At 38.7% G+C, this 22,966-nt stretch overlaps 1 protein-coding gene across 1 annotated transcript in view; it reads left to right on the forward strand.

Moving 5' to 3' along the window:
• mtor (mechanistic target of rapamycin kinase) overlaps positions 1 to 22,966 on the forward strand; it is a 277,311-nt gene that overhangs the window by 133,397 nt on the left and 120,948 nt on the right. Inside the window, exons 33-36 of the mRNA XM_039678643.2 lie at positions 4,337 to 4,414; positions 4,704 to 4,811; positions 10,509 to 10,634; positions 12,432 to 12,563. Coding sequence (XP_039534577.1) covers positions 4,337 to 4,414; positions 4,704 to 4,811; positions 10,509 to 10,634; positions 12,432 to 12,563 — 444 coding nt within the window. The remainder of the gene's footprint in view (positions 1 to 4,336; positions 4,415 to 4,703; positions 4,812 to 10,508; positions 10,635 to 12,431; positions 12,564 to 22,966) is intronic.

Genomic DNA, 22,966 nt, shown 5'->3' on the forward strand with positions numbered 1-22,966 from the left:
CACTCTGTCATTTTAGATGAGTTAGTGTTTTCATCTGGTCGTGATGAAATATATAATTGAGTGTCGTCAGCGTAACAGTGGAAATTAATTCCATGTTTTCTTATAATAATACCAAGTGGCAGCATATATATTGAGAATAGCAGAGGGCCTAAAACCGATCCTTGCGGAAGTTGCGGTACTCCATAGTCTACAGACGTTATCTTTGATTTTTTCCCATTTAAACAGACAAAATGATAACGGTCCGATAAGTACGATCTAAACCAGCTTAATGCCTGTCCCTGGACACCAGTGAAGTTTTGTAGTCGATCCAAGAGTATTTTATGATCTATATTGTTGAACGCAGCGCTAAGATCAAGTAGAACTAGTATTGAGATACGGCCTTGGTCAGAAGCTAAAAGTAAATCATTTGTAATTTTAACTAGCGCAGTTTCTGTACTATGATACGGTCTGAATCCTGACTGGAATTTTTCATAGATATCATTTTCTTGCAAAAAAGAGCACAATTGAGCGGACACATACTTTTTCTAGTATTTTGGACATAAATGAAAGATTTGAAATGGGTCTGTAATTTGCCAAGTTATTTGGATCTAATTGCGGTTTCTTAATGAGAGGTTTTATTACTGCCAGCTTGAATATTTTTGGAACATGACCTAAAGATAAAGACGAGTTAACAGTAATAATCATACAAATGTACAGTATAAATCATACAAATAACAGTAATAATCATACAAATGAGCTTAAAATAATAATTTTAAGGGTTTATTGCATTAAAAACAGGCCATATTTTTAATAAATAAACAATTTATCATTAATTTCATTCATTTTTTCTTACATTTTAAACATTTTAAATATTAACATTGTTTGTGGAAGTCCAACAAAGTTAAATGTATACTCAAACCTGAAAAGTTGTGAGGCTCCGTTTTCATTTGCTTATCTTTGTACACTTGGCGGCTTGTTTGTAACACTGTGTTACAACAAACCCCACTGTGTATTACATATTTTAAGCCTAGCTAACAGTCGCTAGGAATTGCTGACAAGTTTCAAAACGGTGCTATGTTTGAGCCAACAAGACAGTGATTAAGGCAATATAAAGTTAGAATTGGAAACGTATACACCCAACTCAGAAACCAAAAAAATCTATGATGAAAAAATTTACTTTAATGGTGTCAAAACACTCTTTGTCAAGTATCTTCACGAAATATAATCAAAATGTTCCGCAAATTCGCGGGAGACCGTCTTCTGGCAGCAAGAGAAAAATATCGCAAACACAGCCTGCTTGATCCTGACGAACTATGCAAAAGGTCCGTGTTACATTTAACCCCACGTTAGGTTGTCCCCCGCGCTCCCAGCAATGTTGGCCAGCAACACTGGTTGGTTGATCAGTTTCCCTTAGACAATAACATAACATTCATACTTAACGGTAGTCACTTTTGAATCCTGAAATGGCACATCTCTGTGAATTAATAAGGCTGTATCTCGACTTTTGACTCAAATTTTTAGATCTTTCGCCTCACTCCATCTTTCGCAGTGATTCTCAGTTCAGCAAGGTAGAACCTTGTACCTCATTGAAGACTGCTCATTGTCTCTTGAGACATGACCTTTGGCTGTAGTCATGCTGAAGGTGTATTTTGTCTCCATCTGATTTGACAATCTCCCTCTCTGTGTGCTTGTAATTACTCATTATTTGGTTGATCATCTCCTGGTCTCGATCTCAAAGTCCCGTGTGCCTGGATGAGTCCTCATGCAGCTCAGATATGAAGTCGGGAATATACTTTCCTTCCTCCCGTCTCTCCTTCACTCCCTTTATGCGTAAATTGCAGCATAATAGACAATTAGCAGAGAGCTTGAGCAGACAGGCATGGATTAAGAACTCACAAAGCCCTGGGTGCAATAGCAAAAGAGGAAGGTTTTATAGAACTTCTGGCCTATGGTGCCACAACTTTTTTTTACTTAACAAGAATAATTAGTTTTTGTTTTTAAACTAATCTCTAATACAAGTATGTTTTTAAATATCTAAATATTCCACATTAAACTAATAAATGCAATAGCACCAGATATGAGGTCAAAGCAAACAGGTTTACAGAAAAGAACTCAACTTTTGCGCAAAATTTTCTTTGTAGCTGCTGTCCGGAGTTTTTCCTCTTTGTAGCCATCTCTGCTCGAAATCTGCAATTGCAGTTATTCGTGGAATTATCAATTTTACGTGAGTTGTACTTCAACACCCTCGACACTGCACAGCGCGGATGAACACCAATATTTGAGGAGAGTGAGCACCGTGCCGTGTGGATACTGTCATTCAGAATCACAGATTATTCTTTTTGGAAGGCCAACATAATAATTTTCACCGGAAAATGTAATCTGAACTAGTTAGAAACAAGCCACTTTTATTCTGGTTCTGACATTGCAGTAAATTGCGCTGATTAAAACTAACAATCCCTTATAAATTATCATATCACGCAAAACCGTGCAAATTATACTTTGTTCTCAAATTGTTAATGTTAACAAAGTCAGCATTGTGTGACTACACGTAATGTCCTTCCAATATGTATCCTTTTTTTTTGCATGACTTGGTTGCAGTCTCTTTTTTTCTGTAGCCACTCCGAAGTCCGAACAAAGTCTTTTGCATTTTACAGCGGGTGAATCTCTAGTTGTCGCTGGTGATTGTCGTTTGAATCTTTCTGGATCCACCATCAAATTGATAAGTTTAATTATATCAAGTGCTGTGAGAAAACGCTATAAATCTCCATCTTCAACGTCCTCACATGCAATATAGCCTACTAGCCAAGACTCCTTCTTTATGTGTACAGATGTGACCTAATGACACAAAGACATGCTCGAATCTCCTGCAGAAATCCGCCAGTACCACTGGAGTTAAAAACAGTAACAAGCTTATCGCTTTGAATCGAGCTAAGGCAAGCAGATAGTTTTGAACACTGGCTGGTTATGTATTTTATCAAATATATATATTTTGGATAATTTTTAACCCCCAAAAAGCTACAGATTGCAGCTTTAAGTAGTTTTATTATTGGAAGGTCTTCTTTCTGGCCCAAGAAGAGAAGAATCATCAGCCCTGACTTGGGCTAAAATTCAGCCCATCAGCCCACACTTTCCTCCATAAATGTTTTAGAAAAAAATATGAAACAAATAATAATAGATATTTCTGAATATACTTTATATATGTTGAACAATATTAATATTGCAGGCTCTTAATTATTGAATTCATAGTTTCAATAATTAAGTTTCATAAAGTTTATTATAACTGCACATATCTACACAGAAGAAAATGTCATAGCTTCATCCTTAATTCATTTGATACAAGCTCTTAAATTCTCATTTAATGTAGTTGCCCTAATGAAAAGTGAACAGCTCTTGAATAGCATCAGAGTTTAACTATAAGTTCATGACACAGGAAAAAAAAAAATGTTTTATAACAACAATAATAAAATGAATAATAAACTGGTATAATGAAAAACATCTTAATAGCTTTAAGCTATAAAAACAATCTCTATAAAAGTGGCTTATATTGCCCAATATTTATAAAAATTTATATATTTTGATGTTGTGTGGATTGAAAAGCTTGTAATTACCATTGTGTAGAGTTTTACACTTCAACCCTTCAGTTCGTGTGGTCAGAGCTATTCTGTCTGGTTTTATCTAGGTTCATCTAATGTTCACATATCATGTTGTGGACATGTCCTGTTTCATGTCCTGTCCTGGTCATCCTGGCTGTTTTTTATAAAGTGATTAAAATGTCCTGGTTTTCAAAAAAAAAAAAACTGCTGGGAAAGATATAGATGGGCAATCAAGTTGGACGAGGAAGAAAAACGGGATAAAGAGGAAGAAAACTAAAGATATAAATATATTTTGTTAGTTTGTTTTTGTCAGTTTGTGAGAGCTATTTTTGTTCAATTTGGAGGTATTTCTTTTAGTTATTTATTATTTATATATTTATTTTTCCTAATACAGAAGAGACATTATTTCTATCATTATTTCATTCATTATTTTTGAAACCTTTCATAATAAAACATGTTGAGAAGCCTCTGAATATGTGTCTTGTAATATAACAATTTTCTATCCATACAGAGGAGGCATAGCCTACTTTGAATGTATTGAAATTAATAAGGCATCTTAGAATAAACTTCAAGTATTATTTGAGTATCTGTTTGCCGGGCCGAGTGTCCTGGGTTTTGGTAATCAAAATATGGTCACCCTAAAATAACTGCAATGCAGTCAACGACCTACTTCATAGATGTATGCTTACTGAAAAAAGGCCTGTGAAACAACTTAAATAAAACATTCAGCAATGGTATAATGTTGTGTGTTTATGTGATTTCAGTGCATCGACAAGGCCAGAGATCTACTGGATGCTGAGCTCACTGCCATGGCTGGAGAGAGTTACAGTAGAGCATATGGGGTAAGAACATATACCTCAGTCTTAATACATTAGATTTTTTAAGCTGAAGTCAAATGATCATTCAACTCAAAAAAAAAAGATTTAATTCTTTTTAATTGCACACAAACTGCTTTGATAAGAGTGCTGTTCAGGATGTGTGGAAAAGACCATTTCAGGAAAGACTATTACATAGTACGACTATTACAGTATTTCAGCTTAATGAACACACACACATAATCTCACATTGGGTGAGATAATTGAACTTAATTTCTAATCTATGATTTTTTCTTTCCTTACCTCTCTCTTATAGGCCATGGTGTCATGTCAGATGCTGTCTGAGTTAGAGGAGGTGATCCAGTATAAACTGGTTCCTGAAAGGAGGGACATCATCAGGGAAACGTGGTGGGAGAGGCTGCAGGTGACAGCAGTGTTATTCCCTCTATCCTTGTCAAGTCACCTTTATTTATAGCGCTTTACACAATAACGATTGCTTCAAACAAAGCAGCTTTACAGTGATAACAGGAAAATGATTCAATGATGCAAACCGTGCACCGATACCACTTTTTCCAGAATGACTCCGATATTGATTCTTTTGTTTTTAGTGCTTGCTAATCAGAGCATATGAGTGGAGTGGAGCGTGAAAATCTCAGCTCCTCGCTCATGGAGCTGTTCACCCCTCTGCTCCGCCGCTCAAAGCCACATCAGGCCGCTTCGCTCATTATTGCTCAGCGCTCAATGCAGTTTGCTTTGCACTCCACTTAAATCGCCCACATTTTGATAACTAAACTTTTGCACAGTGCACACGATTAAAATTAAAACTGGCTTATATCAATTGTACAACAAAAATGCTGTAAAATTAAAGGGCTAGTTCACCCAAAAATGAAAATTTTGTCAGTATTTACTCACCCTCATGTTTTTCCAACCCCGTAAGACCTTCGTTGATCTTCGGAACACAAATTAAGATATTTAAGATATTAAGATCACTCCTGTATACTAGTCCATAGGCTTCTTGAGGGAATGACTTGCTGGCCTCGAAAAGTCATTAAAGGACATCGTTAAAATAGTCCAAGTGACTACAGTGGCTCAATCTTAAGTTTATCAAACGACGAGAACACTTTTTGTGCGCAAAAACAACAAAAATAACGACTTTATTTCAACTATTCGTTTATTTCTCCCTCTGCCTCGAGTCAGGTTACTAGTTTAATAGCGTAAGCTTCTGTTATTGTACGTCACACGCATCACACACATGACCAGCGTCGGCCAATAGTGAGCCTACATGTGACGTAGCTCTACGCAATCACACTACGTTAACTGACTACAGGCCCATAGAGAAGGAAGTGAATAGTTGAAATAAAGTCGTTATTTTTGTTTGTTTTTGCACACAAAAAGTATTCTTGTCGTTTGATAAAGTTAAAATTGAGCCACTGTAGTCACTTGGACTATTTTAACGATGTCTTTAATGACTTTTGGAGGCCAGCAAGAGTCATTCCCTCAAGAAGCCTATGGACTAGTATGCAGGAGCGATCTTAAAGGTTCTCTGAGCGATCCTGGGTGTTGTTGACGTTCAGAATATTTTCAAACAAATCGGAGGCTAGCTAGACCCTCCCTCCGCGGCATCTCATCTCCTCCCCCTCCCTTCCGTGCTTCCTGAAATAATTGTGAACGTGCATAGTTCTAGCTAATTATATCCTTGTGTGGGTTTGGCAAAAATAAAGCGTCAATTTAGAAGAAAAAAAAACAATTTAACGTTACCCACATGTCCAGCAAAAACAGAGCAACCTGAATGTCGGACTGGAAGCCCTTCTGCCGCCGGAGTTCTTGCCATCGTTCAAAAGCTTTGCTACCGATGTAAATTCGGAACTTCGCACGTTCTTTATCCGACTCCTTCTTCTTTTTAATTTGTTCTTCAGAACGACGTCTATTTGGTCGTGTGTCGGCCATTTTTCAAACTTCCCTCTGATGCTTCTATCTCCTTCACACACACACTATCTCCTTCACACACTTCGACCCACCCTCAAATACTTCTTGCCAGTGATTGGCTGGAACACTGTTTGTTAGGTTTCGTGGTCCGGGTGAGACATGATTGTTTTTGTTGCCGTTTGTGGAGCCTGTGGTGTCTACAGAGACCGCGTTTTTTTACAGTGTGTTTAGGGGACAGGCAGCTAGCCGATAGTGAGGAGACGTTTGATGTATGTGACAAAAAATGTTTTGGCCCCACATCGCTTAGAGAACCTTTAATATCTTAAATATCTTAATTTGTGTTCCGAAGATGAACGAAGGTCTTACGGGGTTGGAACAACATGAGGGTGAGTAAATACTGACAGAATTTTTGGGTGAACTAACCCTTTAAACAAATCAATGGTCCTAAATATATATAGGCTATAGGCCTACTGTAGGCTACATCAAAGTATTTAAAAGTAGGCTAAATGAACTATTAGGCCAACATTTGTATAACTGAACTTTTGCGCAGAGTGCACGTGGATAACAATTTAAATTGGCTTATGTTGTTAAACGAATTGCTTTCTTTATCTACAGTTCTTTTAAGTTCACCTTCAAGAACACAAGTTTGGACAATGTCTGAGGCTTCAGACTCATGCAGTGGTTACGGAGAAAACCCTCACTGCACTCGCATACCCCCTTGGGATGCTGAACACAATGGAAGCTTCTTTAGCCAGGCGGGGAAAACATGGAGTCAGACTTGTGGTGTGAGTGGAGTGAAATTGGAGCGAGAAATAGGGCGACGCTCCGTCCTTTTAAAATTGACTCTCTGCGCTCTGTCTAAAATCCGCCCGCTCGCTCCCGCTCCACTCCGCTCACATGCTCTGTTGCCAATACAGAGTAATACCTGTATTTTCATTGCATTTTAATTTTTTACAAATATTGGACAGCGAAACCCAAAAGAATATCCATATATACTGTTACACGTATCCATACACATATACACATATCCAACATACTGTTACACGCACGTTTTCTTTTCAACTGTTTACGTTCACTTAAGACATAACCGACTATGTTTCACAACAATACTTGCCTATACGGTGCTGTGAGTGATAATGAAAGACACCTGTGAGGCACACGCCGGTCTCGCGTCTCTCACGGGGGAGTATTTCTCCCATCTCAGGGGAAAATAAGAGAATAAACCATGACCATTCATAAATATGACTGGGTTTCTAAAGATACAAAGCTTAATGCAAATGGGTGAAGTGACCCTTTAAAACTTGACTCTTCTGTAGTTACTTCGTGCACTAAGAACGACTAAAGTTGTGATTTTCTAGGCTGAAATGGCTAGGAACTGTATTCTCATTCCTGCTTAATAATCAAGAAACGTTACTGCCATACCATGAGAGCAGCAGGCGTAATGACATGAAGCAGCGCCTGAAAATAGGCTACCTTCCGTCAACATAACTACACAAACTTAGTCCCGGTCACGTTGGAAGTTACCGAGCTGGGGGACTATTTTCAGGCGCTGCGTCATATCATTACGCCCAATGAAAACCATTATGCCTATCATTACTGCGTCATAGCCATATCAGCCTAGAAAATCACTACTTTACATTTTCCGTCGGTCTTAGTGCACGATGTAACTACAGAAGAGTCAAGTTTTAAATAGAAAAAATGTTGAAACTCTTTGTTCATTTTCTTTTGAGAAATGCTAATGGTCTTGTCCACTTGAATGATGTATGCTAAGCTTTACTAAAAGTTATACCGCCAGAACCGGAGATCGGCTGAATGTATTCAAAAACAGTAAAACTCCACAGTTTAACTCTGGGGGATTTGTAAAATAAGCCTATTTCCAAAAAAAGTGGAGTATCCCTTTAATAGGCTATTTGCACACTGTCTAATTTTATTGTAAAAATGTAGGGAACCACTTGGGTACCGAACTCTGTACTTTTAATGGCACCGACCAAATTATTTTACATTTACAATAAATCATTTGGTGGCAAATTTCGGTACCTGAGAACGTATCTGGACGCAAGAGTAACACTATTTAAATATGAATACTGCGTTTCTCTGTGTGAATGAGTTGGCAGACACATGCGGTTTTATTTACAACACACCCACACTGAAGCACACGTGACTCTCGCAGCGTTTTTCAACCTATGCAAAGCTATGCATCCTATGTGTCAAATGCAGCACTAAGATCGAGTAACACTAATAGAGAGATACAACCACGATCAGATGATAAGAGCAAATAAGAGCTGTCTCGGTACTATGATGTGGTCTAAATCCTGACTGAAAATCCTTGCAGATATAATTTCTTTCAAGAAAGGAACAGTTGTGAGGATACTGCTTTTTTCAGTATCTTTGACAGAAAAAGCAGATTCGAGATTGGCCTGTAATTTTCTAATTCTGTAGGATCAAGTTGCGTATTTTTTAACAAGCGGGTTTATCATAGCCAGCTTAAAGGTTTTTGGTACGTATCCTAGTGACAAAGACGAATTAATGATATGAAGAAGAGGAGTTATGACCTCTGGAAGCATCTCCTTCAGTAGTTTAGTCGGTATAGGGTCTAGCATACAAGTTGTTGATTTAGATGAATTAACGAGTTTGCAAAATTCTTCCTCTCCTATAGCAGCAAATGAACCAAATCTTTCCTCAGGGAGACAACAATGCACCCCCTTATGCGATACTGTAGTAGACAGTTGCATAGTTATAATTTTGTCCCTAATATTATCAATCTTAGAAGTGAAGAAATTCATAAAGTCATTACTGCTGTGTTGCTTGGACACTTCTGGGCTTGAAGCTTTCTTTTTTGTTAGTTTAGCCACTGTTTCAAATAGATACCTATGATTATGTTTATTTTCTTCTAATAAGTTTGAAAAATAAGCAGACCTAGCAGTTTTTAAGGCCTCTCTGTATTCAGTCGAGCTCTCCTTTCATGAAATCCGGAATACCTCTCGTTTAGTTTTCTTCCAATGTGAACTAATGATGCAAACCTGCAGACTTTTCCATTAATTCATAAAGGTGTAAGAGTGCAGAACTGATGTATCATTGACAAACAAAGTCAACGGTTAATTGTTCAGCTCAAGTTTAGGAGAATTACAGGCACAGAACACTGTGATCAGTTGTTTTAGTAGGGTTAATGTACAGTCAGCTTTTCATCGGTATCAGCTAGAGCTGCACTATTAATCATTAAAGAATCTGAATCTTGATTCAAACACCCACACAAACTTATTAAACCTTTAACAAAATCACAGTGGATCATTCAGATCTGTGTTGGCATTGCCACTGTCCCATAGAAAGCAGTTGTCATGTATAGTACAGTTTCAAAAACAGTATTTTCAATAACAGTAAACAGTTATTTCCGTTCTACAAATATTTAAATGATCTCAGAAGTACTGGGATAAAAGTTGACAGTTCAGATAAAAAACACTGATGTCTATGGTAGTGTTCAAAATAGAGCGAATCACCTTTTGACAGGTACTTGATGCTTTAAATAGCGATTACATTGATTGCATCACTATGCCACTTGGTGACCACAAGTGACTGTTAAAAAAACAATATTTGTAATTTAATAATTTGTTCAAGAGATTTATTTAAAATCGCTGATTCGTCCAGTAATGAAACAAGTGAAGTATTCATGAGTGAGTCATTGAATCATTCATTCAAGCTGATTTTTTTTTAAAATAAATAATTCATTTAAATCATTAAAACACATTTAAATAGACTGCACCCTTTAACAATTTGTCAACCTCTAGTAAATTACTTTTTTAAGTATTAAGTATTTATTTCGTTTAGTTATCTGTCATGGGAGAATCGCGATCGTGCAGCTCTAATGTCAGCTTTTAGCTTTCAGCTTTATCCAACCCTAAATGTCATTTGTAGAAACAGTTTATTCTAGCCAAGGACTGCCCAATTTATAACCTAAACACCAACCCATACTTTTTCCAAATAGTCAAGTCTGGTTATGGAAGCTATGTCTGTTGGTAATGGCAAAAAGTTTTCATCTCTCTGTCAACAAATCGTCTTAAATTAAAGGCAAACAAACCATCTTTAGAGCTGTCGGCTGCTCTTTACCAATTTCTTATCATTTAATTCAAGTCTAAACTAACCAACTCAAGTTTCAGCGTAGTTTATAAATGTAAGTGCTAAAAATGTGCATTTTTTTCAGGGTTGCCAGCGTATTGTGGAGGACTGGCAGAGGATCTTGATGGTGCGCTCCCTGGTCATTAGTCCACATGAAGACATGAGGACGTGGTTGAAGTACGCTAGCCTCTGTGGAAAAAGTGGAAGACTAGTAAGAACAACAGTGTCATATCCAATCACAAGCTTAGAACTGAATTCATTATGTAACGCATAAAACATCATTGCTCAAAGCTCAAATTCACAAAAGAAAAAAACTCAGTTGTGGAAGTTTAAATGTCTTTCAAAATGTGGCACAAAGTTTAGAGCCTAGAGCTAAAATGAAACCTGTGCACAAAACTGATGTTTGTATTGTACCTATGTGTATGCCTACGTTTGTCATTGTTGTCATGTTTAAATAAATCTATCCTGAGCTTTGACTATCCTGAGCTTTGATGTGAAAGTTTGCCAACAAGGAAATATTATACAGTACATTTACAGTAATATGCACCTATAAACCATGGTTTATAGTTATTTTAGAATAGCACAACGTGGATCAGTTGCTAGACCACCGGTAACACTTTACTTGAAGGGGTGTGCATAAGACTAACATGACACTTTAATAATCATGACATGACATGTTATGAATATGAAAGAAGTTTTATGCATGTTTTTGACAACTCTCATTGAGTGTCATTTGCTCAGTTATGACATTTTTAATGCAAATATGACATTGTTTGTGATGTCTTTTGTTATGACACCTTGACATAAACCAATTCATCAAAATCTCTCAGTGTCTGTCATGACAACTTGACATTACCTGTCATACACATGACAGCAGATTAATTATCAAACTTAAGAAACCACATAGCTTTATTGGTTAACCTAACATTAAACTGTCAGGTGGTTGGTTTTGACATTGGCTGTCATGAAGCCATTATAACTTTTTAATGACAAATTTAATTAGTACCATTGTAGTTGAGGTCACGAAAAATATTCATGACACAGTTATAATGGCCTCATGACAGCTAATGTCAAAACCCACCACATGACAGTTTAACTTAATTTTATGTCAAGTTGTCATGACAAAGACATCTTAAACAATCTCATATTTGCATTCAAAATGTCATCATTGAGCAAAAGACACTTAATGACAGTTGTCATAAACATGCATGAAACCTCCTTCATATTCAAGACATATGTCATGTCATGGTTATGAAGGTGTCATGTCAGTCTTATGTACACCCCTTCAAGTAAAGTGTTACCCATAGATCTTGCAAGGTTTCATAAGGTAAACACACAGCAACAAAATTTAAAGGGGGCTTGAACTTACACTTCACTTAGTTTGAGGATGTTTGCCATCTTATTTTTATCGTTGCACCAGTTTAGAGACATAAGTAGACATTTAGCTTTTTCATTTATTGTTTTTTTTTTCTTCGCCATCTGACCCCCTTTGTCATGAAGTACCCCCATGAGATTTTAAGTTAATTTAGCAACAATTTAGTATTTGCACATTCACAGTTCTGTGATGTCAGTTAATGGTCACATGACATGCAGGTAAACAAATAAAATCTTTTTTAGTAAATATTTATTTTAATAGTTTTTATTTTAAACTTATTTATTTATAATTTGGCAGCCCTATTATATTTATTTGATTTATACAATTTGTATGATTTAATTAATTACTTGCTTTTCATCAACTCACAAACCCCCTGCAATCCGACACACATCTGTTTTAGAAACATCATAAATAAAAGATCAATGTTAAGACTATACCTGAGCCTGATTAGCTAACATAGTTTGGCAAATGGCAATAACACATTTTTAAAAGTCAAGTCAAGTCAAGTCAAATTTATTTATATAGTGCTTTTCACAATACAGATTGTATCAAAGCAGCTAAATTTTAGCAGCAACTAAAACCATGGTAAACTTTTAATTTCTGAGATTTAATGTCAAATCTTGTGTTCCTCAGGCACTAGCCCATAAGACGCTTGTTCTCCTACTCGGTGTGGATCCCTCCAAACAGCTTGACCATCCCTTGCCCACCGCCCACCCTCATGTCACCTACGCTTATATGAAGTACATGTGGAAGAGCACTCGCAAGGTAAACACTTGAATCAATCCCTCTGGGCAGTATTTCCAGTCATGTACAGTCAAGTACAGCTTCTGTCTGCTTAAACGTGCAAAAATCTCCAATAATACATGTGCAATATTTGGAGGAAGCCATCTATTAGCATTCCCATTCATCTTAAAAGCAGTTGCTTATCTAGCAAATTCAGTCCTGGAAATACATGACTTGTGTGCTGCAATCTTGGCTCATGGGGACTATAGACTACTCATTGGAGACATAAATGCTATTCACATTTTGCAAACAAGTTTAATCAGAATTAGAATTCATACTGCCAAGGACCATCAATATATCGAAATAATTAGGGAATCATCAAAATGCAATAATGATTCAGATTTTATTTAATTTAATGTAATGGCGATTGACGGTGGTGGATATAAGGAATAACTAACTCTGGGCCCGGAGTCAATTATTCCACTTATACTATGGTTACCACACCTCAAAACATTGTTCAGATGATGTATTTCAGGATGTTTGTCAGGTTTTTCGTCCTTTCGTCCCCCTGAGGACCAAAAACGCATCCCCCGTTTTGATCGTTTTTTTTTTTTTTCACATAGCTGCTGTGACGTTGTGCGGAGAAATTGTGCTGAGGCTGGATCCAGACGCAGTGTAGCTTTATTAACAAATACCAGAACAGGATACATAGACTAGGAACAGGACTCGGAATCAAAAACGCCAACGTAACATACATGCATTCAACGACTAACAAAGACAGAACAGAAACACAGGGCTTAAATAATCAAGGACGAACGAACTAGACAAGATAACAAAGGGGTGTGAGAAATAAGAAACACCTGGGATGATTAATAGACGGGGACCCAATAATAATGAAAACACACAAAACCCACATTATGACAGCTGCAACATAGACTTAAAATACTCAGTCATTAATTGTCATATAAATAAAATCAATACATGATTATAAACTATAGAGGGTCTTCTTTTTTGTGTACACTCTTATTAACATCAAAACCTTGTGTTTTTGTAAAATAAATAAAATAAACAGGGTGTCTCCGCAAAACTCTTTCTGAAACGCGTCCGAAAAATGAACTGTAACTCATTAAATACTTGTCACAGAGACACGAAAGATTTCTCTTTATGAAGCTGAAGTTCTCTTCTTTTAAAGGGTACCTAAACCCCTGGTCAGAGCCTGACTCCACCCACTAGCAATATTTGAAAAATGCTGAAAAAATGGGCAGACCACAGCGGGGGCCAGGGGGCGTGCACCTGAGACCCGCTGTGAGTGACAGCTGCTGTCAGCCTCTAAAATAGAGAGAGATTGGAGTGACGCAAGTAGCTGCCTTTGCAACAGAGCGGCCATTTGAAGTCGAGGACTTTTCTCCCTCACCTTCACCTTCACCTGAAGTGGATGAGGGTGAATTGTATGTAGACACAGGGCCAAATCCATTCGAGCCGCTGGCTCAAACTGCGATCTTAACTCCCGCATCGCGACCGGCATCTGATGAGTTTTGTCGTCGAGTTGATCTCAATAGCGCACGCTCTGTGGGCATATATTCATATTGATATTCTGCCGCTATGTGAAAAAATCCAGCAAAATGCGCCGGCTCGTTTGTCGACCACAGAGGATTAAATTTATCCTAACCATAAATTGTGATTAAAATATCCATGATCACTCACATCAAGACGCCGCTGCGGTGGAGGAGTCCATGCAGGAGGAGCAGTGTTTGGCACTGCGTGTGGAGCTGTGTGGAGAAGCCCATGTCCACCTCTATTCCGTTACTATCCTGATCACTGTACTAAACACTGATAAATCTATGTTAACTTGAAGCTATCCTAACTGTACTATGCTACTAGCTACACAAAATAATATATATAATGCTATGCTAAATAGATGCAACAATACTCTATCCTGATCGTTTTCAAAAATAATCTTTAACTATATAAATTTTATGCTAACTAGATGTTAATATATGCTATCCTGATCGTTTCCAATACTCATAAATCCAACTCCTGACTCGCTACAGTAGTTTTGATGGAACCAGATGCTTTTATACCAGGGGCTGCCAAGGGCGTGGTGAGCTCGCACCAAGGGCGTGACAGAGTGGCGTCAGAGAGTTCCCTACGTCAGAGAGTACCCCTACAGAAGGAGCTTTCCGTTTAACCTGAAGAGGGCAGCACTCAGACGTTTTTACACCATATATTTGAAAATCAAAAGACTTTATACTCAATTGTCAAAAAATTTACTCGAATCAATAACCAGCATTTATGAAGCTCCATTCTTACAGATCATTAACTAAAAAAAGTTGTTTTGGTGTTTAGTTACCCTTTAAATGAAGTAATTTATATAAAAAAGCAACTATTCTCAGTTGATGTAATCTGTATGAAAAGAAAGAGATGTCAGTCTTTTTCCTTTCTCCTAATTATCGCTTATGACGTGTTAATGTGACCCCGCCCACTGAGAGCGTGCGCTATTCAAACGCTATTGTTGAGGCAAGCCATGAAAACGCCCATATATCAGCTGGATAATCATCCAGTTTCTCACAAATCTAACCTTACCTCGTGTTCCTGCGCTGTGAGGAATAATACTATCATAATAATCCTGGAAAATTACCTCACTTACCTGTTTCATTTCGAGGAGGAGCACACAGATGCAGCTGATGTAAGTCATTTATTCTTAAGTGTTTTGTTCTAATCGTGTTATTGAATAGTGTCTGTAAACTGCACAAAGACTGTTTAAATATTAAATGCGATTTGTTCTATTCTGATCTGTAAAAACAAAAAGACTGTTTAAATATGAATCGGGTATGTGAACGAACGAACGTACAGATGCATAGCCTACTGTTACAGACGAAATAGATTATAAAGTTTTTACTATAAAATAGACATCAAATAAGCTTTAGTTAGACAGTTTCTGCTCGTATGTTAAATATGTAGCATGTTTTGTCAAAACTAAACTAATCAACTGTTATCCAATGCAAGCTAATGCAATGTACATATCAGAATAATGAATCCTTAACTTTGAAATATGTATTGTAAAATGTAAATGGCCTACTTTAAAAATAATACTTTAAATGGAAAAAAGAATTTTCTTTTGAAGATGTTTCCAACTCTAACTTTGAACCAATTATACACAATTGTCCATATAACCTATTTGACCCGGATCTGTTTCCTGGTATGACTAAAAATGGATTTTTGACTTTCATTTATATTTTGATATATATATATATATATATATATATATATATATATATATATATATAGTCCTGAATGACCGAGGGAGCAGTTCCAGGACTAGTTCCAGTGCCAAGCCTCATGGAGGTGTCGTGGGCTAGTTGATGAAACACCGGTGAAGTGGGGTGCCCACTTGAAAACCCAGTGAAGTCAACAGTCAAGTCAAGTCACATTTATTTATATAGCGCTTTTCACAATACAGATTGTATCAAAGCAGCTTCACAGTGATAACATGAAAGTAGTACAACACAGATCAACAACATTGCTAAACACTAAATAACCCCAACTGAGCAAGCCAAAAGCAAGGCAACAGTGGCAAGGAACCAAAACTCCATCAGATTGGATGGAGAAAAAACCTTGGGAGAACCCTGGCTCAGTCGGGGGCCAGTTCTCCTCAGGCTTACATTCATATTGTTTAAATATAAATATTAAATATAAATATTGTTTGTTATGTATAAAACGGCGCCATAACATATCGCAGGCGTTGAGTCGTCTCTTCACAGGCATTGGTCCTCTCATCACAGGCGTTAGGGCATCCGAAATCCCCGTGAGAGGCTGGATACAAAACTGGACCTGACGAACGCCATTTTTCTCGGGACAAGCGTCCCGAGATAACAGCAGAAAGGCAGATGGGAAATAATTAGCATAGCTGATGTTCATAATGATTTCCATTATACGGGAGTCGGTGTTAGAAAACCACTATCTCACAAACTCTCCGCAACCCAAACTCTCCGCAACCCAACCATACGCGCCGACCCGTTTGTTTAGAAGGCTGTCGAGCCCCACTGGTGCGTTAAGCAGTTTCAGTGGCAAACGGTTCCGTATGGCATAACAGAGGACTAAAAGGTAAGCATTATGTGAATGCTTGACTAAAGAGATGCGTCTTTAATCTAGTTTTAAAGTGTGTCAGCGAGTCAGAGCCTCGGACCGTATCTGGAAGGCTATTCCAGAGTTTTGGAGCTAAATGCGAGAACGCCCTCCCTCCTTTACTGGACTTCGATATCCTAGGAATGACCAGAAGCCTTGAATTTAGTGATCTTAAGGATTGTAGGGCTGGATTGTAGGGCGAGAGAAGGTCCGTTAAGTACATAGGAGCTAAACCATTTAGGGCTTTATAGGTTAGTAGTAGTATTTTGTAGTTGATACGGAACTTAATAGGTAACCAGTGTAGAGATGATAAAATCGGTGTTATATGATCATATTTTCTTGACCTAGTAAGAACTCTAGCAGCTGCATTTTGTACTAACTGTAGCTTGTTTATTGAGGATGCAGGACAACCGGCTAATAAAGCATTACAGTAATCTAGTCTCGAGGTCATGAATGCGTGAACTAATTTTTCTGCATCAGAAATAGATAGCATGTTACGTAGCTTAGCAATGTTTCTAAGGTGGAAAAAGGCTGTTCTTGTAACATATGAAATATGATTTTCGAAAGACAAGTTGCGGTCTAGTATAACACCCAGGTCTTTTACTGTAGTGGATAGAGTAACAGGACATCCGTCTATATTAAAGTTGTATTGTAAGAGGTTTTGTTTTTTGGACCAATAAGTAATACCTCTGTTTTATCTGAATTTAATAGCAGGAAATTACGCGTCATCCTGCATTTTATATCTTTGAGACACTCTGTCATTTTAGATGAGTTAGTGTTTTCATCTGGTCGTGATGAAATATATAATTAAGTGTCATCAGCGTAACAGTGGAAATTAGTGATCGACCGATATATGTATATATATACGATATATCGGGCCGATATTTGAAGTTTTTACGTGTATCGGAATCGGCCGATACACCGCTGCGCGTTCGCCGATAGTTTTTTTTCCCCCGGCGTTATTTATAGACAGGCGGCCACGGGCAGCTCTGTGCTGCTAGAGATGCTGCAGTTCACGTGCCCCGCCCTCCCCCACTAGCAGAGTGCAACCTGCTCTTCACGAGAATGGTAACTTAAACTTTCAAAGGATCTTTTAAATGTTTGACTGCTGAAATATTGTCAAACACTTTGAAAATGGAAACACGTCGCCCTATAACTGTTATGTGCTTGCAACTAAGCAAGTTTGTGGGTCCAAATGGAAAACCATTGTATTAGGGAGCTGCAAATAGCTAAGGTGTAGGCTATCCGTTCAGTATGCATTAGGACTGTCTATGAATATTCTACATTCGAATATGTATTAATTTTGAAGGTGAAAATTAATATTTGAATATGGAAAAACACGCCCGTGGTTGCAGACTAATAACGTTACCACAGCTGCACAGCTCGCTCGGAGCGCTCACTGTCGGTTCTATACTGTGAAACTTCAATCACTGAATGAAGCCTGCTATATTTGGGACACGAGTCGCGACTCGCAACCTTAAATTGCTTGCACAAAACTCTTGATCAGCACTCAACATTTGTTTGTTGTTCATTTAACCGACGCGCAGAGAGCGTGAGGGCGAGAGAGAGAGAGAGAGAGAGAGAGAGAGTGCCTGAGCAAGTCCGGGCGAGAGAGTGAGCTCTGCGGTCTTGGCCATTAGTTGATTTAGTTTGCTTTTTAATACGTTGTTAAATATGTTTAAACTCAAATAAACTATCTAATACTAGTAGTTATGTCTCTTTGCATTAATGTGTCCTGTTATTGACGTAATGCGCGTCAATAACAAAACGCGCTACGGGATGTTCGAATATGTTTTTTAGAGGGAAAATGCAAACGCCATTTGAGCAATTTCGACAGCCCTAGTATGCATACGGGTGCTGTAACGAACACTGGTCATAGGATTAAGTAATGCCAACGTTGTTCAGTGCTTTTTGTGGGAGATTTATTCAGCGCCCACCTGGCTGAGGTTTGGGCGCGTGTGGTGTGTGTCTCCCTCGCCATCGCAGTGATATTAGAGACTAGACATGCTCATTTTATTTTATGTAGAAAAATTGAAACCATGGCAGTACATAGTTCGTTTCTTTTAAAATGAAGTACAGTGTGCACTGTGCACTTTATTATGCTGGTTGCTACTGTGTGCAATAGTGTAATTATTTAATTTATGCTTAAATATTTATTTTCAGCACTGAACTTTTTTTGTTCTACTTTATGTTTTTAATATTTGTTAAATTGTTTATCTACTTGTTCTTGTTCTACCTCACATGTTTTTACTATTTGTTAAATATAAATTTTTGAAGTTAATTAAATGTTACTTTTATTAAATTGAGACCTGTAACATTTGTTAACATCATGTTATTTTTAAGATGTAAATTGAGGGAGCAAAATGTATCGGCTCCAAATATCGGCTCAAGAAAATCGGCAGCCCGTATCGGTCATCGGCTAAGGCTGATGGGAAAAAAATCGGTATCGGTATCGGCACTAAAAAATCCATATCGGTCGATCCCTAGTGGAAATTAATTCCATGTTTTCTTATAATATTACCAAGTGGCAGCATATATATTGAGAATAGCAGAGGGCCTAAAACCGATCATTGCGGTACTCCATAGTCTACTGACGTTATCTTTGATTTTTTCCCATTTAAACAGACAAAATGAGAACGGTCCGATAAGTACGATCTAAACCAGCTTAATGCCTGTCCCTGAACACCAGTGTAGTTTTGTAGTCGATCCAAGAGTATTTTATGATCTATAGTGTCGAACGCAGCGCTAAGATCAAGTAGGACTAGTATTGAGATACAGCCTTGGTCAGAAGCTAAAAGTAAATCATTTGTAATTTTAACTAGCGCAGTGTCTGTGCTATGATGCGGTCTGAATCCTGACTGGAATTTTCATAGATATAATTTTCTTGCAAAAAAGAGCACAATTGAGCGGACACTACTTTTTCTAGTATTCAGGTCTGAACAGGTCTGAACCATTCAGATCTGCCCTCAGGTGAAGACGTCTGAAGGAAGCGGCTTCCATGCTAGCCACCCACATAAGGAGTAGGACGTAACTCCAGCCAAGTGTGGTGGCTGCGATATACCCTATCATTTAAAGACATTCCACATCTGGTTGACCCAGTGACCACTAGGAAAGACTAGTTGGCAACCACAGAAGAGTGGTGTAGGAAGATAAAGGCAATGTCCACTATTATCTGGAATATGGGAGTAGAGCGTTTTGGGACAGAGCAGAGACAGACCAAAGGCCCGCAGCATGATGGAGAGAACAGGCGCTCAAGGGAAATTGCAAAACTCAGAGCTGACTTGAGAAGACTGAGGAAGATTTTTAGGCAGGCTCTTGAAGACGACAAACCTGCTATTAAAGAGATGCGAGATAATGTTAGGGAGCTCATAAAGATCTTGCGCTGAACAGAGTGCCAGATAGAAGGAGGCGGGAAAAGGAGAGGGTCAAGTTCACAAAAAACCCCTTCAAGTACATGTCAGGGCTCCTTGGAGCAAAAAGATCAGGAGTGCTAAAGGCCCCGAAGGAGGCGGTAGAAGAGCACCTCCATAAAGTGCACAGGGACCCAAGACGAGAGGAAGAACTCGACCTGGAAGGAAAGCTGTACAGCCCAGAGGAGCCGACCATCTCCTTTGATGATGGAGAGCCCAGATGGCAGGAAGTCAATGACTTCCTCCGAAAGGCAAGGGGAAGATCTGCACCGGGGCCGAATGGAATTTCGTACAAAGTTTATAAGAACTGTGAGAGGCTGAGGAGACGTCTGTAGAAGCTACTGAAGGTAGTGTGGAAGAAGAACCATCTGCCAGACAGTTTTCTTATTGCTGAGGGCTGCTTCATCCCCAAGCAGGAGGACTCTTCTAGCTTGAAAGACTTCCGCACAATTTCGCTGTTGAATGTGGAGGGGAAGTTGTTCTTCGGAATCTTGGCGAAGAGGCTGACCCAGTTTTTGATTTACAACAAGTACATTGACACCTCTGTACAGAAAGGTGGAGTACCAGGAGTCCCTGGTTGCATCGAGCACAACAGTGTCATCTCTAGGATCATCGAGGAACCAGGGAGATCTAGCAGTCCTGTGGCTTGACCTAATGAATGCTTATGGCACAGTACCACACAAGTTGGTTGATCACACACTCAGAGCCTATCACGTCCCCCAGAAGGTTTGGATGCTCCTCCAGAACTACTTTGGGCACTTCAAGATGCGCTTCACCTCCGGTGACTTCACTACCAACTGGCAGAGATTCGAGGTCGGAATCGTGACCGGATGTACCATCTCTGTGATTCTGTTCGCAGCAGCGATGAACATCCTCGTCAAGTCAGTGGAGAAACCAAGACGGGGAGCTGTGCTGTCAAGTGGAGTCCAACAGGTCCCAGTTAGGGCCTTTATGGACGACTTGACAATAACAGCGAGGTCAGTCCCGGAGGGCAGGTGGATCTTGGAAAATTTGGTAGAGCTCGCCACAGCAGCTAGGATGGAGTTCAAACCCTCAAAATCGAGAAGCTTGGTATTGAAGCGAGGCCGTGTGCAGGATCGCTTCCGGTTTAAGATCGGTGAAGAGACCATTCCAACAGTTTCAGAGAAGCCAGTAAGAGCTTAGGGAGGTGGTACAGAGCTGACCTGACTGACAAAGCAAGCATGAGGGAGATGCTCAACCAAGTAGAAGAATGGCTGAAAGCCCTGGAGAGGAGCGGCCTGCACTGCATGAAAAGTGGGATTTTCGTCCCCGTAAACTGCCGTAAATCTCCCTAATTTGCGGCAGTTAATGACAATTTACAGACTGTGAACGTCGCGTTCGTCTGTGCCACATATTGACGGAAACGAACCATGACGTATACATGGAGCGCTCTCGGAGGTGCGAATGGCCCTAATTAGCATATGAATCGCAGCACTGCGCGGCTTGCCAGAAAATGGCTTGAATTTCCTCACTCAGTATTGGTTGAAATCACTACATTTATACAAGAAAATCACTCGTGATTGGTTGGCAGATCTGTTACTATTGGTCAGCCTATATAAAATTATAATAATAATAATTTATTTATATACATTCATATGATATGCTATTATGTTGTATATTCATGTCATTGTTATCCTATGGATTAAACTATTATTACCATCAAGGACATGAATTTATTGAGGAAAGGAACATTTGCCAGATACTGTTTATTCAAAGAAATAGCTTTATTAGAACAAACACACAACTATGTACAAAGCAGAACATCTTCAAAGCACAGAAAACATGTCCTCCACCCTCTGGAAACATGGGATAACATACATACAGCACTACAGTTATACAAATAAATCACAATTCTATATTGCATCTTTATTCAAAAATAAATTGCCCTGAATGGCATCAGAATTGGGCACCAGATATATCACACATGTACAGTGGAGGCAGAATTATGAACGAATAATGAGGATGTAATTTAAAGGGATAGTTCACTTTGAAATAAATTTTTGATTTGTTTTAACTTACCTCAAGGACATCCGAGATGTAGGTGTCTTTGTTTCCACAGTATTTTCAATTTTGATATTTTTAGGTCAAACCGTTCTTGTCTGTCAGTCATATAATGGAGGTCTATGGTCACCACCTCAAAGAGCATGCACAGAGAAGTCCAAATTAAACATGATTTAATGACTCATAAATGAAGTACACATTGATGGACTAAGACACGAAACGAGCGGTTTGTGAGAGAAAACAAACAGTATTTATATTGCTATTATATATATATATATATATATATACAGTCACCGGCCACTTTATTAGGTAACCCATGCTAGTAACGGGTTGGACCCCCTTTTGCCTTCAGAACTGCCTCAATTCTTCGTGGCATAGATTCAACAAGGTGCTGGAAGCATTCCTCAGGGAGTTTGGTCCATATTGACATGATGGCATCACGCAATTGCCGCAGATTTGTCGGCTGCACATCCATGATGCGAATCTCCCGTTCCACCACATCCCAAAGATGCTCTATTGGATTGAGATCTTGTGACTGTGGAGGCCATTTGAGTACAGCGAACTCATTGTCATGTTCAAGAAACCAGTCTGAGATGATTCCAGCTTTATGACATGGCGCATTATCCTGCTGAAAGTAGCCATCAGAAGTTGGGTACATTGTGGTCATAAAAGGATGGACATGGTCAGCAACAATACTCAGGTAGGCTGTGGCGTTGCAACGATGCTCAATTGGTACCAAGGGGCCCAAAGAGTGCCAAGAAAATATTCCCCACACCATGACACCACCACCACCAGCCTGAACCGTTGATACAAGGCAGGATGGATCCATGCTTTCATGTTGTAGACGCCAAATTCTGACCCTACCATCCGAATGTCGCAGCAGAAATC

The sequence above is a fragment of the Pimephales promelas genome, chromosome 14 (assembly GCF_988280905.1).
Source record: "Pimephales promelas chromosome 14, fPimPro1.hap1.1, whole genome shotgun sequence".
Classification (NCBI taxonomy): Eukaryota; Metazoa; Chordata; class Actinopteri; order Cypriniformes; family Leuciscidae; genus Pimephales; species Pimephales promelas.